General features: G+C 51.1%; 1 protein-coding gene across 1 annotated transcript in view; it reads right to left on the bottom strand.

Annotated features, from left to right (window-relative positions):
• Positions 1-16,788, bottom strand: part of LOC119444730 (procathepsin L-like) — a 58,669-nt gene that overhangs the window by 10,417 nt on the left and 31,464 nt on the right. The window contains exon 5 of the mRNA XM_037709083.1: positions 12,036-12,141. Within this exon, the coding sequence (XP_037565011.1) occupies positions 12,036-12,141 (106 nt within the window). The remainder of the gene's footprint in view (positions 1-12,035; positions 12,142-16,788) is intronic.

The following is a 16,788-nucleotide window of genomic DNA, read 5'->3' as shown; positions in this document are numbered from 1 at the left end:
TTGCACGATTTAAAACCAATCTGGACATCATCTACATATACAGAGTAGAACATTGTTCGTGGGATAGCTGTTAGTAGAGAGTTCAGTTTAACAATAATCAGTGTGCAGCTAAGCACACCGCCTTGCGGGACACCAGTTTCCTGGGTGAAAGACCTCGACAAGGCCCGGCCCACCCTTACAAGAAAGGTACGGTTAGAGAGGTAGCTTTCGATAGTACTCAACATATTGTCGCGCACACCCATAGGGGATAGGTCTCGGATAATACCGAAGCGCCATGTGGTGTCATACGCTTTCTCTAAGTCAAGAAATATAGATAGAAAGAACTGTTTGTGTATGAAGGCATCCCTTATATTCGCCTCACTACGGACAAGGTGGTCTATAGTCGACCTACCTTCTCGGAAGCCACACTGGTACGGATCTAGTATTCCGTTGCTTTCTAGGAGATAGACAAGGCGCCGATTAATCATCTTATCGAAGAGCTTAAACAGACAGCTTGTCCAAGCAGTGGGTCTGTAACTACAACGTAAGGACGGGTCCTCGCCATGTTTAAGTATGGGGATTGTTATAGCTTCTTTCCAAGAATATGGAATGTACCCAGCCGCCCACATCACATTAAAAAGAGAGAGGAGTGTCTTTTGTGTTTCAGGGTGTAGGTATTTGATCATTTCATACATGATACGGTCAGCACCTGCTGCCGAGCTGTTGCAACAAGCAAGAGCAGTTTTAAATTGAGCTAAACTAAACGGGCGGTTGTAATCTTCATCTCGAGCACATTTCCGATTAAGGCGCTGTCACTCTGCGCGTTCTTCCAACCTCATAAATGTTTGTGTGTAATGAAAGGCGCTGGATACATATTGCTACGAGAGACACATGCTACGAGAGACACATTCTGCCAGGGGCAGACGACAAAGAAGACGGTTCTGTCGGGTGCTGGTGGCTGTCCACCATCTTGGCTACTGTGTCTGTCTAGTGTAAATACAGTGTAAATAGTCCCGCCTTGTGTCGTTTTACGTAACATCTTTGTGGTGGAGGTGCTGGGTAGTTCCCTGTTTCCATCACGGAGCTCCGCAACGGCCGCTTCATCACGCTTCCGACCATGTCAGTCGGTGCAGGCACCACGTCTTCACCCGCTGCCCCTCCCGTGGCTCCCACCTACATCGTTCTGCCTCCTGCTCGTGATCCTGGAGTCTTTTCCGGCCAGGATGGGGTTGACGTCGACAAATGGCTCAACCTTTACGAACGGATCAGCGCCAGCTACAGGTGGGACCCGACCCTTATGCTCGCCAACGTGCTTTTTTACCTCGATGGCCCGCCACGGGTGTGGTTCGAGACGCACGAGGCGGACATTACAAGCTGGGACTCTTTCAAAGAGAAGATACGCGACCTTTTCGGGGACAGCACTGGCCGGCAGCATGCTGCGCGGAATGAACTTGCGACTCGTGCACAGACATCCTCCGAGTCATACGTCTCTTACATCCAGGACGTTATCGCTCTTTGCCGCCAGGTTGACGAGCACATGCCTGAGTCCGAGAGGGTTTCTCATGTGCTCAAAGGTATCGCTGACGATGCCTTTAACCTGCTCGTGTACACCAACGTTGATACCGTCGACACAATCATCAAAGAGTGTCGGCGGTTTGAACATGCCAAGAGCCGCCGTATAACACAGAGATTCACCCGGCTGCCCAATACGGCTGCAAGTTCATCGTGTGATGCCGCTCGCCTGCCGCCAACCTGTGACCACATTACCCGTATTGTTCGTCGCGAGATTGAAGCTGCCTGTCCTGCACCTATTCCACCACCCGTGTTTACATCCCACGCCAGTGACCCAACGCCGCCATCAGTGTCCCTCATTCAAGCTGTAGTAAGGCAGGAGTTTGCCAATCTCGGCCTTCCATCGGCGTGCCCACTGACTCGTCCTGACGCTCAGCCCTATTCCTCTGGACCTGCTCGACGATCCTACACCTCTCCTGTCTCCTTCCGCAACCCTGCGGAATGGAGAACGCCCGACGATCAGCCCATCTGCTTCTCCTGTCATCAAGCCGGGCACATTGCTCGTTATTGCCGTCGCCGTTGGACCTACGCATCTCGCCAGACCTCCATGCACTCTACTCCTTTTAGACGTCCAGCCGCTGGTTCCCCTACTTACTACTCGTCGTCCTCCCACGAGCCTCTTCCCTCTGACGCCACTGCTCCTGTTCGCCGCTTCTCCCGCTCCCCGTCGCCACAACGCCGCCAGTCCCGCTCTCCGCAGCCTCGCCGCTTTTCCTCGCCGTCCTTCTCTGGACGCTCGCCGCCGGAAAACTAGATAGTGCAGCTTATGGAGGTGAAGCTGCAATGCCGTTGTCCCCTGCAAATCCTCTGCTGACTCTGCCCACTCACCATAGCCTTCTAGAAGTCAAAGTCGACAATGTTCCTGTGACCGCCCTCATCGACACTGGTGCACAGTTGTCTATTATGAGCGCCCCTTTACGCCGCCGCCTGAAGAAGATTATGACTCCGTCTACGACACAGACAATACGTGTTGCCGATGGTGGTGCTGTTCAAGTGATCGGAATGTGCACCGCCCGTGTTAGCATTGCCGGTCGTCACACTGTCGTACTTTTTGCCGTCCTTGCTCACTGCCCCCATGACCTTAACCTTGGCCTTGACTTTTTTTCAGCACACTCGGCCTTAATTGATTGTTCCTCTGAAACACTCTGTCTCGATCTTCCTCTTCTATCAGATGCCTGCGAAACGACCGTCAGCCGCTTAAGCCCCGCCGCTTTTGTTCGCCTACCGCCTCGAGCCGTTACGTACGTGTGTTTGTCATCGACCCCACCCGTTCCTGACGGCGACTATATCGTCACTCCGATTACTGACGTACGCCTGACGCGCGATGTTACTGTGCCACATACCATCGCGACATTTTCAGATAACTGTGTGTTCCTCCCGCTACTAAACTTTGGTCTGACCCCTCAAGTGTTGCCCCACAAGATGTCACTTGCCCACCTCACCGCTATAACAGACCATGACGTCAAGGTTGTCGCAATAACTGCGCCTGAAGCAGCTGAAGTTTCCCGGTCACCAATTTCTGACGCCAGCATTTTTCGCAAAATGATTGCATCAGACCTTTCTCCTGACCAGGCCGACGCTCTCTGTCGGGTTTTGGCCTCATACAGCGACATTTTTGACATTCGTGATCGACCCCTGGGTCAGACTAAGATTGTCACCCACCGAATCAACACTGGCGACTCTTTGCCCATTCACCGTCGACCTTACCGTGTGTCCGCATCAGAGCGCGATGTTATTCAAAAAGAAGTGGCAAAAATGCTTGCGAAGGACATCATCGAACCATCATCTAGTCCTTGGGCCTCCCCCGTCGTATTAGTCAAGAAGAAAGACGGCTCCTGGCGTTTCTGCATTGATTATCGACACCTCAACAAAATCACGAAGAAGGACGTGTACCCTCTTCCACGTATCGACGACGCCCTCGACTGCCTCCATGGTGCCACCTTCTTTTCCTCCCTGGACCTTCGATCTGGCTTCTGGCAAATCGCTGTAGACGACCTTGATCGCGAGAAGACCGCCTTCGTGACCCCTGACGGCCTTTACCAATTCAAGGTCATGCCTTTCGGTCTCTGCAACGCACCAGCCACCTTTGAGAGAATGATGGACACACTGCTTCAAGGATTTAAATGGTCGACGTGTTTATGTTACCTGGACGACGTGATAATTTTCTCTCCCACTTTCGCAACACACCTTGAGCGGCTTTCGACCATTCTAGCAATTTTCCGACGAGCTGGCCTCCAGCTCAATTCCTCGAAGTGCCACTTCGCTCTTCGTCAAATTACTGTGCTGGGCCACCTCGTCGACGCTTCCGGTGTCCGACCAGACCCAGCGAAGGTACGCGCTGTCACGAATTTCCCCGTTCCTCGATCTGTCCATGACGTTCGTAGTTTCGTGGGGCTGTGCTCCTACTTTCGCCGTTTCGTGAAAAACTTTGCGGCGCTCGCACGTCCACTCACTGACCTTCTCAAGCAAGACGTCCCGTTTTGTTGGGGTCCTCTACAAGCTAACGGCTTCTCTGAGCTCATCGCCGCCCTAACGACTCCACCTATTCTTGCCCATTTTGACCCAGCTGCTCCCACAGAAGTACGCACAGACGCTAGTGGCCACGGCATCGGTGCAGTTTTAGCCCAAAACCAACGCGGCATTGATCGTGTTATTGCGTACGCAAGTCGTCTCCTTTCGAAATCTGAACGCAATTACTCGATTACGGAACGGGAATGTCTTGTCCTTGTCTGGGCGGTTTCGAAATTCCGTCCTTACTTGTATGGCCGCCCTTTTCGTGTTGTCACAGATCACCACGCTCTCTGTTGGCTTGCCTCACTGAAGGACCCTACTGGACGACTTGGTCGTTGGGCGCTGCGCCTTCAGGAGTACTCTTACTCAGTTACCTACAAGTCTGGCCGCCTCCATCTGGACGCGGACTGCTTGTCCCGCTACCCTGTTGACCAACCAGACGGATCGGAAATCGAACATAGCCCCTGCGTTATGTCCATGTATCAGTTTCTCCAGATTGGTGACGAACAACGCCGTGATGATTCTTTGCGATCGCTCATTGACCGGCTGGAATCGGCACCTAACGACGCCTCACTGCGCATGTTCGTCCTCGTGAATGGCACACTTTACCGTCGTAACGTCCAGTCCGATGGCCTTGAGCTGCTTCTCGTTGTGCCTAAACATCTGCGTTCAACGGTCCCGCATGAGCTTCACGACGAACCAACTGCTGGTCACCTTGGAGTATCCCGCACGTACGACCGTGTCCGGCGCCGCTTCTTTTGGCGTGGTCTCGCCCGGTCTGTTCGACGTTACGTGACCTCCTGCTATAAATGCCAACGTCGGAAACGTCCTGCTGCACCCCCTGCTGGTCTACTTCAACCACTCTCCATCCCGACCGCACCATTCTTCCGTGTTGGTTTAGACCTTCTCGGTCCCTTTCCTGAGTCAAGATCCGGCAACAAGTGGGTCGCCGTTGCTATCGATTATGCGACCAGGTATGCAATCACTCGAGCGCTCCCCACCAGCACTGCTACTGACGTGGCCGATTTTTTGCTCCACGATGTTATTCTACACCATGGCGCCCCTAGCCAATTGCTCACAGATCGAGGCCGTGCATTTTTATCCCGAGTAATCGGCGATCTTTTGCGCTCCTCCTCAACGCAGCACAAGTTGACCACCGCCTACCATCCTCAAACAAATGGCCTCACCGAGCGCCTAAATCGCACCCTCACGGACATGCTCTCAATGTATGTTTCCTCCGACCACCGTGACTGGGACCTGGCGCTGCCTTACGTGACCTTCGCCTACAATTCATCGCGTCACGATACCGCCGGTTATTCACCCTTTTACATGCTCTTTGGCCGTGAACCGACGTTGCCAATGGACACCCTACTTCCGGCTGCTGCCGCGCCGCCTAGCGAATATGCACGTGATGCCATCGCTCGTGCCGATCATGCGCGTCAGATCGCCCGCTCTAGGCTGTCGGCCTCGCAAGCGACCCAAAAGCGCCTCTATGACAGCCGGCATCATGACGTTCGCTTCTCATCCGGTGCCTTAGTTCTCCTGTGGTGTCCATTCCGTCGTGTGGGCCTATCCGAGAAGTTGTTATCTCGGTACACGGGTCCTTACCGAATCATCCGCCAGGTCACGGACGTCACCTACGAGATTGTTCCCGTCTCTCCGACTTTGCCGCCTGCGATCGCTCCCAGTGACATTGTTCACGTCAGCAGGCTGAAAGCATACCACCCTCCTTCTGACGACAATGTTTGAAGTGCGCCGAGACGGCGCTTCCACCGCCGGGGGTAGTGCTACGAGAGACACATGCTACGAGAGACACATTCTGCCAGGGGCAGACGACAAAGAAGACGGTTCTGTCGGGTGCTGGTGGCTGTCCACCATCTTGGCTACTGTGTCTGTCTAGTGTAAATACAGTGTAAATAGTCCCGCCTTGTGACAATATTACGTAACAATATTAAAAGTGTTCGCCCAGACAATCTGCTTGATCTTCCAGGCTATCTCATTGGGTACTTACTAAGGGTAGAGGGTTCGACTCCCGGTCTTTCAATTTATTCACCCTATGCCATACTTACGCCTCATCAGTGTAAGAATTTATACCAGAGAAGTACCTCTCCCAACTATCTCTTTTTGCACGTCAACGTGTTCTTCTGCCTTCTGACTTAACCTGTTTGAAATTAACGAGGTTTTCGGTGGTTGAAGAATTGCGAAGCAATCCCCAAGCTTTGTTTTGGCTTTTGCGCGCTTTCCGACATTTATCGTTCCACCATGGGATGCGACGCTTCTTAGTCAGTCCGTTAGTTTGCGTAATATATCTCGTAGCTGCGTCAATAATAAAACATGTTTGATATGCCACAGCGTCGTTTACATTAAAATCAGCAATATCATCTCCGCCTAGACATGCAAGCTCTCGGAACAGTTGCCAGTTGGCCGAGTCCACGTTCCATCGATAGAAACGTGGCGAGCATCCATCTTGTTTCGTTGAGTTTAACATAATAGGGAAGTGGTCGCTCCCTAAGGGGCTCTTGATAACAGACGACTCCAGCTACGGAATTAGTGCACTCAATACTATACTTAAGTCAATGGATTAGTATGTGTTATGTGTAACTCTGTAATACGTTGGCTCTTTCTTGTTAAGTATAGATGCGCCTGAAGAAAACAGAAAGTTTTCAATTAGGCCCCCCCTCGCATCGCAACGAGTGTATCGCCACAAAGGGTTATGTGCATTTAAATCTCCGAGAACTATGCATGGCAGCGGAAGTTCATTTATGTAATTTTGAAACTGTGTCTTGGAAAGTTGATAGCAAGGGGGAATTGTAAATCGAACTAATCAAGACTAGCTGACCGAACAGTACTGCTCGGGCAGCAACTGCTTCAAGGGAAGTTCGGAGGTTTAATTGCTGAAAGGCAACACCTCTACCGACAACTATAGCGACACCGCCCGACGAGGCGGTAGCTTCGTCACGGTCTTAACGAAAAACGGCGTGTTTCCTTAGAAAGTTTGTGTTTTCTGATTTCAGATGCGTCTCCTGGACACACAGCACCCACGGACTATATTTACGAAGGACCTCTTTAACGTCATCGAAGTTATGGAGAAGTACACTAACGTTCCCTTGCAATATTTGCGTGTTCATATTGAAAAAGAGGTTCATGCAGTGTGTGAAGGGACTGTAAATCAGTCTATAGAGCCCTTGTCGGGCCCTGTGGTGTCGAGTTTTTCTTTTTTGGAGCAATCGCGAGGTACGCGGAGCTCCTTAGGCACTGGTGGCGCCGTCTGGCCGGTTGTTGTGTACATCAGCTCTTGAGAGGCGCTGGACACGCGCTCTTGTGAGCACAGTGTTTGCTGTAAGGGCCTCGTCTCGATGGACGAGACTCTTGAGGCTACCGGCCCGGAGGTCGATGGACCCTTTTTGTGACACGGAGGAGAAGCAGTAGCCGCAGCCGCCGAGGGCGCGGATGGCGTCACCGCCGGCTCACTACGTGTGGGGCGGACAGCAGCCGGAGGCCGTTGTGACGCTGCCCCCTAACATGCCACATCGGGAAAGCTGGCTTTAGACGGGTAGGTGGGTCACCCACCTTCATGCCTCTTTAAATGAAATATTCTCTTTCACTTTTATAGTTACAATTTCCTTTTCTTTTCTCCAGGATGGGCAGGACCGCGAGTATTCGGCGTGCTCCCCATCACAGTTCACACAGCCCACAGAGTTTTCACACGATTCAGATGTGTGTTCGGGGGCACTACACTTAGCACACATCAGTCGGCCTCGACAGTTCTGCGAGCTGTGGCCGAATCTTTGGCGCTTGAAGCATCGGAGCGGGTTCGGCACGTATGACCTGACACTTATTTTGACGTACCCAGCCTCAATGGTCTCGGGTAGAACATTTGAACCAAACGTAAGAATTGTCTTTTGTCTGAATCTCCTTACCATCGCGCCTCATCTTGATTCGTTTTACAGTCAAAACATTTCTTTCCTTAAATCCTTCCAGAAGTTCACCTTCAGTGAGCTCCAACTTGTTGTCATCAGAAATAAAACCGCGGTATTCGTTCATGGTGCGGTGCGGGGTAACAGTCACAGGAAAATCTCCGAACGACACTAGATTCTGTAGGTTATGTTGTTTCTTATCGCGGTTTTCCCCGTATACGGCTAAGCCGCGCACGGTTAGAAGCGGGAGGGTACAACCCTCGTGTGCTCGAGTACGTGGTGCCGCAGCCCACCAAACGCCTGCTGACGCAGACGCCCCTGTGGGCAGGAGGGTTGACGTAAGTCGCGCCGTCCAATACTCGCGTTAGAGGGGGAGAGAGTGAGGCGCGCCAACTAATGGCGGTGTAGGAAAAAAAGTGTCACAGTTTCACCCGAAAGGCGAAGCAGCAATTGCGATAGCAAATTACTAGAGAGCTATACGGAGTAAGGATAGTACTTTTATCAGCTGTATAAACTTGGACATGCAGCAGCACCAGCAAAGCGCAGAACTGTTGTCGACGCCATCGGCGTTTTTCCCGCGTTCGCACCGAACGCGCGCGGCGTTTTTATATAAATACGCATTTGGTGCCGCAGCTAAACGTCGCCTCCCCTTCCTCCCTCCCGTCCCCCCACAGCCTTTCGCGCGACGGAAAAGGTCGCGTTTGCTCTCTATGTATGGAAAGGCGGAAAGAGACGATTAATTCTGCAGCCCTTCAGGTAGCACGGAGCAGAACGCGCGTTTGCTCTCCGACGTGCGTTCGCTCCCCATGAAAGCGCGCGTCGCTCGCGCCCTTTCGCTCGCACATACAGCGTCCGGAGCACGGCGACGATTTCATCGCCGTTGATGTCATAGGGAACCTCACGGCGACGGCGACACCTACGGCAGAAATCCTCTTTGGCGTGTCCATATAATTGCTATCGCAATAAAAGTTCGCATTAGCGATGGCTGTATACACGGAGCTTTGGTCAAGGACTCGTCTGGGAACGTCGTAGAAAAAGCGTGAGGAACCCTCCAGGAACGCCATCGCTCGTGGATGCCGACGCATCCCATCCCTCTCAACGCGTTAGGAACGCCGTCGCCCGTGTACGCCGAAGCGTGCAATCCGCCCCAATGCGCTAGGAACGCCATCGCTCGTGGCCGCCGACGCGTCCCATCCCCCCCCGCAAGCAGCGCCGTACAGAGCTTCGCTATACGACAATCTTCATGGAGTGGAAGGGTCGGTGATTTTTTTAGGTGTAGTTGAACAGATGGCACGCAGAGCACAGTCCTCCTGGAGTGCCGGGAAGCCGAAACGGACCAAAGCACCAAAGCAGACAAAGGTTTCTTGAACGATGTTGTCCAAAACCACCATAACAAACTTTGCGCGAGGAATAGTGGGACACACTACACTAAAGCTCCTACAGTCACTACAAAACAGTGGAGAACCACGCTCAGTAGAATTGATATGGGTCCCGGCTCACGCGGGGAATCCAGGGAACGAAGCGGCCCACCAACATGCTCGAGGATTCGTCAGCCGAGCGGTAGGCATCCCGTACCCGGAGACCTCAAACGAAGTCCTGCACTCATATCACGACATAACCCAGTACTACCGTCTTATACGATACACTAGGCCCGCACCACACAGTAAACTAAACAAGCGTCAGGAGGTCACCTTGCGCAGGTTACAGACATGCTCATATCCGAACCCCTACTTATACTCTTACATTTACCCGGATAGATTAAGTCCGTACTGTCACCTGTGCGGCGAGCTAGCTACGCTCAGTCACATCCTCTGGGACTGCGAAGAGGATCCCCCTCCACCCGATATCCTGGCCTCTCCCTCACCTTCATCGTGGGAGGAAGTGCTGCTTAGCTCCACCAGTCCGGACGTACAACTCCGAGCCGTGGAGCGAGCCGAAGAGGTCGCATCGCCTGGCGGCTATCTGGCCTTCCAGAGGAGCCCATGAACTAGCTCCCCACTCTGACGAATAAAGTTATCTCTCTCTTTCCCTCTCCAAAACATTATTAGCCCAATAAACTCGTAGCGCATCCTCGAAAGAGGATGCCTCTGTGATAGTAGTTTTGCATAGCACATTTCTTCAGGCCCTTGTGTTTCAATGGCGCTGTTTAGGCAGTTGTGCTTCTTGGCAATTTTTATTGCGATAGCAATCATATGGACACTCCAAAGCAGATTTCTGCCGTCGGCGTCGCCGTCGCCGTTGCCGTCGCCGTCGCCGTGAGGTTCCGTATGACGTCAATGGAGATGAAATCGTCGCCGCGCGCCGCCGAACGCTGTATGTGCGAGTGAAAGGGCGCGAGGGACGCGCGCTTTCACGGGGAGTGAACGCACGGCGGAGAAAAAACGCGCGTTCTGTGCCGTGCTCCCTTAAGGGCTGCAGAAGTAGGCGTCTCTTTCCTCCTTTAAAATCACCATATATGTAGAGCAAACGCGCCTTCTTCTGACGCACGAAAGGCCGTGGGGGGGGGGGGGAGGGCAGGGAAGGGAGGCGACGTTTAGCTGCGGCACCAAGTGCCTATTTACATCAGAGGCTCCGGCAACAGTCACCAACGCCGCACGCATTTTGTGCGAACGCGGGCAAAACGCCGACGGTGTCGACAACAGTGCTGTGTGTTGCGGGTGCTGCTGCATGTCCAAGTTTGTACAGCGGATAAAACTACTATCCTTACTCCGTATAGCTCTCTACTAAGTTGCTATCGCAATTGATGCTTCGCCTTTCGGGTGAAACTGCGACAACTTTTTTGTATCTGAGATAATTTGCGTATCGTAGCATTATTTCACAGCACATTTTTCATGGTCATAGTACACCTTATTACTCATTGCCATAACCTTAATACATGTAGATCTTACGCATTTTACAGCAACTAATTTTATACAGCCACGTCTCATGTACTTGTCAGATTTCATCACTCCACTACGAACTCACTAACACTGCTTTGGCGCTCTTTGGCCATACCTGGCCCTTGCACCAATAAAATCCAACGATCATCATCATTAGCACGCAGAGCACACAGGGTGTTCAAGCAGATATTATTTACACAGAACTATTAACGCAGTGCATTGTTAAAAAGCCTGTTAAAAATGAAAAGGTTGATGAATAGGATTGAGACCGGATTTCGCGTACATGATGACAGCGAGGATGGCATATACCGTATTTACTCGCGTAATGAACGCACCCCTAACTTTAGTCGTCAAAATCTGAATTCTTTTCTCCCGTGTAATAAACGCATCCTGAACTTGCTGCCGTGAAGTAGGAGTGACAGTACGATTCGGCATCCGATATGGCTTCCGGATGGTACGATTGTATCGGACGACGAATCGTTCCGTTTGTGTCCCACGTTTATTGCGATAGCAATCATATGGACACTGTAGGCGCATTTTTGCCGTCGGCGCCGACGATCGCGGCTCTATCTCTTGCGTTGGAGGGAGGAAAACGGGGTGGAAACCCGCCGTATTTCGTCATGCGCATGGCCCCGGTGGGAGGGGAGGGAGGGAGGCGGCGCAGCAACAGCACATGGCGCGGCCTCGCACGACCTAACGTGTGACAGGGCTGGGAAGCTCGCCAAAAATGCTTACGCATTAAAACATGCTTCAAAGAATGTCTGTGTATCATCTGTAGCATGCATACCATTTGCCCTTAATGTAATACTGGTGAAACGTCCAGTTATTTCAGGGCACTACGAAAACTGGAATAAAACTTCTTCGAGCAATTTAGTGGCAGTGACAGTGTCGTTGTAAAAGAAACATGGTAAAATGTACTTTTGGTCCTTGAGGTGATGTTTCATTTTTGAGGTGATGTTCTTTGAAGTGATATTTTGTGTGATGTTCCGAAAGCACGAAACTGCGGTCTGTGTTTTCGCGTTTTCGTACGGACACAAGACACTCTTTAATTTCTGTATGTGTAATTTTACCGGCGTGATTTTTTAGTTATCTTGTTAACGCTACAAGAACTGTCTCGTTGGGAAAGTGGCTACAAGATTTCTGCCAAGTTCCTTTAAAAAAAGCGTTTGCTCCTTACCTGTTTTTCACTATCCAGTACTTTTTCCCACTCTCCTCACCGTAGCCGACAACCAGGACGCAGTGATTTGACGTACTGGAAGAGCAGCCTGGATCATCAATGATCCCTGCAAAGTATGGGTGCATCTAATTCAACATTTCAAAACGCCGTGCGTGCTTTAGTTAGCCATAAGAATGCCCCGCTGGCCACTTATTCCCATTGTGGAACCGCTTTATCCTTCGGTATGTTCCACTAGATATGAGCGACCTGTTTCGGTAACTCAAGATAACTAAGGAATTCATGTTAAGCATTTCTTTCAATTCCAATGAACGACAATTGAATTGTTAGCTTTCTTTACAAAACATGTTCATGGCATCAGCACCGACATTATTTCTGAATTTTTCTTTTTCATAATTTAGCGCAGCGCATTCTTTTCTACTTTATTGCTTGTGTTACTGAGCTAAGCAAATAGCAAACAGACTATTTCAAGACTAATAAAGTAACATGAAATAAACAATACATTTAGTGTAAATGCCGCAAGTTGCGTTGATTACAGTCAACCGATAAATGCTCAAAATGCGCCGCTACGGATCGACGCAAATCTCACGATACAAGACCCTAGGGCATGCTCAATAAAAGATTTGTGAAATTATGAAAATTCTGGAAACCCGTTGACGCCATCAAGGATTTCGACTTTCAGGCTTTTGGAGTTCCTCTGATTCTCATAGAGAGGAGTGTGAAGATGATCACGCTTACAAAAGTAAAGGTGAAGAGATTCACCCAAGAAACCAGCAGAAAAGCCGTGTAGTGCCATCGCGTTCCTAACCGAGAGACTCAACTCTTGAAATCTGAAAAGTCGTTATCGCTGATTGCGCGAGTGAGCAATTTCATAACCGGCGCTCCAGGAGGTTACTGACACAAGTGCCGTGCAGCCTTCAACAAGCCCTTGGGCCTCGCTGGCAGCGGTTACGCGAATAAACGATGCTTATGCTCGTCTGCTCGTTCTCTCCCGTGGATTCCTGCAGAAATACTGCAGGCGTAAAAAATGTGTTTGCACCGTGCAAGGGTATCTGTGTGCAGACTTTGTGCGCATTTCATTTGGTCTGAGGAACTCCACTAACTTGTTTCATCGGCAAATGTATATAACAAAAGTTAATTATGAGGTTCTACGTGCCCAAACCACGATATGACTATGAAGTACGCCTAACTGGGAGACTCCGGAATAATTTTGACAACCTGGGGTGATATGCAGGGTGCGACGAGTTCGACGAAACTCGGTATCTTCACGAGCTCTGGCGATGCCTTAAGCTGAAAGAACTAATGGCACCAAGACAAGTTTCTCCTTCGGCACGCCTCATCTTGGCCGAGTGCACAAAACTCAAGACCCGCCCTCCTCCCCTTCCCGCCAACACCCCCAATCCCCAACCCCTTGAGCGATGGGAGACCTTGTTATCCAGCCCCGCCCTACCGATTCAGCTTGCACTGACGGACAGGGGCCAGGAGCTGCTGGGAACATATGGGTCCCGTAACTAGGGAACCACCCCGTCTGGTACCTGTGGGCACCACCAATATATTTTGGGCCTAATAAATGTTTATTCATCATCCAGTTTCATTGCTCTATCTAAATTCACTCTTAGTGGCTATCACCCCTCGGGGATTGCTTGAGGAACGGTCGACAAACTGGGGTCCACATGATCATACCGTCGGTGCATGGTCGGTGCCTTCTTTCACTTGCCTTTCCACCGAGTGCATGCACCAGCAAGCAAGTTATAAAATAAATGCATTTAGTACAACATTACTAGTCACTTCAATGTGGTTTATAAGCATTTTAACGTTTACAAGATATATACTGAACTTGTATTAGACTATTTTGTAATTTATTACATTTCTCGTTATACCACGAGGGAACGCCCCCTCCCCCTCTTTCCTCTGGATTGGACTGGCGTGGCTCGCTACGTGCTTGCACTCTTATTTTCGAGCACAGATTGGTGTTCGCCTGGTTTTCACCTCAGGGCGCTCAACAGATTGCTCGTTGTTCGCGATAAACTACGGCTTCGAGACGAAGTGAGCGTCGGCAAGCGCAGAAGTGGTTTGCCGCTTGCTTACCGTGTAAACACTAGGGAATGCCAGAAAGCACTCATACAAGCAAAGGATCAGAAAACTACGCTTCATTAACAGCAAAGCGGTTCTAGCTAACCGTAAAATGTGGCGCCTGCTGTCGCAAAACCTTGTCGAGCTATGACGTCACTGCGTGGCTTAGCAACCGCCTCGCGGAGCCATGGTCCAGGATGTGCAACGTCACTGTAGATTTGGCAGCTTAGTGGAACGCTGTCGCCCGTCATCAGGTGGCCTCGATTCTACGTTCGCTTGTGGCGAAGAAAGCACTCATCAATCTGCACTATGTTCCCGCGGCCACCGAGTGGAGGTCGCGCACTAGCTCGTCCCTCCTGCCCTCACGGGCGTAGTTCCTGCAGTCGGCGTTGGCGCGCTCTGAGAGAGGAAACAAGTCGCCGGTCATCCACCCAACTGCCACACGTCTACGCTTTTGCTGACGCAGTAGGTGAGCCAAATCACTTGCCGCCTGGCGAGGTGGAGGTTCGGACGGCGGAGGCGGCCCGTGTTGGCGAAGTAACTTTGTTTGCCTTTCTGCCCGTGCAGTGCAGCGGTACCGTGTAGCAGCGACAACTGTTTTTGGCACCTCCTGCACCGGAAGGCAGCCCGGCGCCCATTCTGAGTCTTCCTATATGATGTGACCACTTCGCCTTCGCAGGCTGGTTGGTCTGGGTTGAACGTCAGGTCCTTGCAGGTGCCCCAGTACTCCAATGACGCCGCCTGACCTAACTGATGATGTGTTACGGTGGACGCACAGTGCTTGAAGCCGGAGCGAGCCCAACCGATTGCACGAACTCTTCCTACGTAGCCCAGTCAGATCAATCTGTGCGCGCGTAATATCAATAAAATTTTCTTACGTAGCTTTATGTTGCAGATATGAGGCTTAGTATCGGTTACTGTTAGTAGACAGTGTTAAACACAGGAGTACACATTCCTAAAACTACATTTTGTACCGGCCATCATGAGTCGTGGGCTCACGTCGGATGGGCTCATGTTGTCATACACGGCTTTTTCTGGACAATTTTTTTGCCTGCTGTTAAATGCGCTTTCCATACTATCTCCGTTCGCTGAGTGCCATCGAGCAAATTCGGGTAAACTTGTGCGAACGAGAAACTCAGCGCATCCTGCATGGCACCCCTGGAGTTCTTTACTGTGCTCCTAAGCTCTTTAAGCATACTCCAGACTTCTTTGCTGAACACGGCACTGAGAATTGTTGCACTGCTCGCACCTTGTCTCGGGTCTGGTTGCACACCGGCCAACGGTCTGATTCTGACAAGGTGACCGAGCATTGCAATCAGGTGTCGCCCGAAATGGCACTTGTTGGAGTTCACACGTAAGAAAGTTGCCGGGGCAGAACAAATTTTGAATAGCATGACCTTTAATTCGTACAGGCCGTCTAGCAGGGTAACGGCTGTTTTTGCTCTGTTCATGGGGTCGACTGAAATCTTGCAATTGTCTGACCGACAGTCGATGCACCAAAGGTCTCCATGAAGGCATTCGAGGGCGTCATCGATGAAAGGCAAACGGTAGAAATCTTTATGAGTTACTTTTGATAGTGCGCGTTTAATAGTAGATACGCTCGGCGTTTTTATGAATGCGTCGAAACAGGCAACAGCCAAACGGAGCGAGCGCAAGCACTAACAACAAAAGTCTTATTCTTCTTCTTCTGCTGGCGCCCGTATTTCTCACTACAATCACTTTCCGGCGAAAAAGGAGCCATCCTGGTGACCTATGGAACAGGTAGCACTGGTGAGTCGTAGTGCGGCTTCAGTCGGCCGATAGGAACAGTTTCGCGTCCGCAACGCCGTTGGTCCGTAGATGGGTGAATAGGCTCAATGACGTAGTTGACCGGGGATGTCTGTCGGAGAACCGGGTAAGGGCCGGCGTACTTTGATCTGAACTTTGTTGAGAGGCCGGGAGTAGAGGAGGGAACGCGGAGCCATACCAGCGTTCCAGGTGAATATGATGTAAAACACAAGCCTGCGTCGCGACTATCTTTCTGGCTGGTCTGATCTTGCGCGGTAAGTGAGCGGGCAATCTGACGACATTCTTCGACATAAGTGGCGGCTTCGAATAGAGGAGTAGATTCTCAAGCATCGGGGCGATACAAAAGAATCGTGTCCATAAACGAGGAAGGTTCGCGACCATAAAGAAGAAAGAAGGGAAGGAATCCCGTGGTAGACTGAGTGGCGCTATTGTAAGCATACATAACAAAGGGAAGGATGCGGTCCCAGTTAGTGTGGTTAGCGGAAACGTACATGGCGAGCATGTCGCCGAGAGTACGATTAAAGCGTTCAGTCATACCATTCGTTTGCGGATGATATGCGCGTGTAGTTCTATGGACAATGTTGCATTCCCGGATGAGGGCTTCTACAGCTTCGGAGAGGAATGAACGACCACGGTCACTCAGTAGCTCGCGAGGCGCACCATGTCGAAGAACAAGGTTGCGAAGGATGAACAAGCCGACTTCACGTGCTGTGGCCGCCGGAAGCGCTGAAGTTTCAGCGTAGCGCGTGAGATGGTCAACAGCGACGATAACCCAGCGGTTGCCATCTGGGGTGTACGGTAGAGGGCCATACAAATCAATGCCGATACGGTCGAAAGGCCGGTAGGGACAAGGCAATGGTTGGAGCGACCCTGTAATCTTGTTATATGGGCTCTT

The sequence above is a fragment of the Dermacentor silvarum genome, chromosome 3 (assembly GCF_013339745.2).
Source record: "Dermacentor silvarum isolate Dsil-2018 chromosome 3, BIME_Dsil_1.4, whole genome shotgun sequence".
Classification (NCBI taxonomy): Eukaryota; Metazoa; Arthropoda; class Arachnida; order Ixodida; family Ixodidae; genus Dermacentor; species Dermacentor silvarum.
Note: the sequence above shows the minus strand (reverse complement) of the source record. Positions and strands in the feature narration are given on the sequence as shown.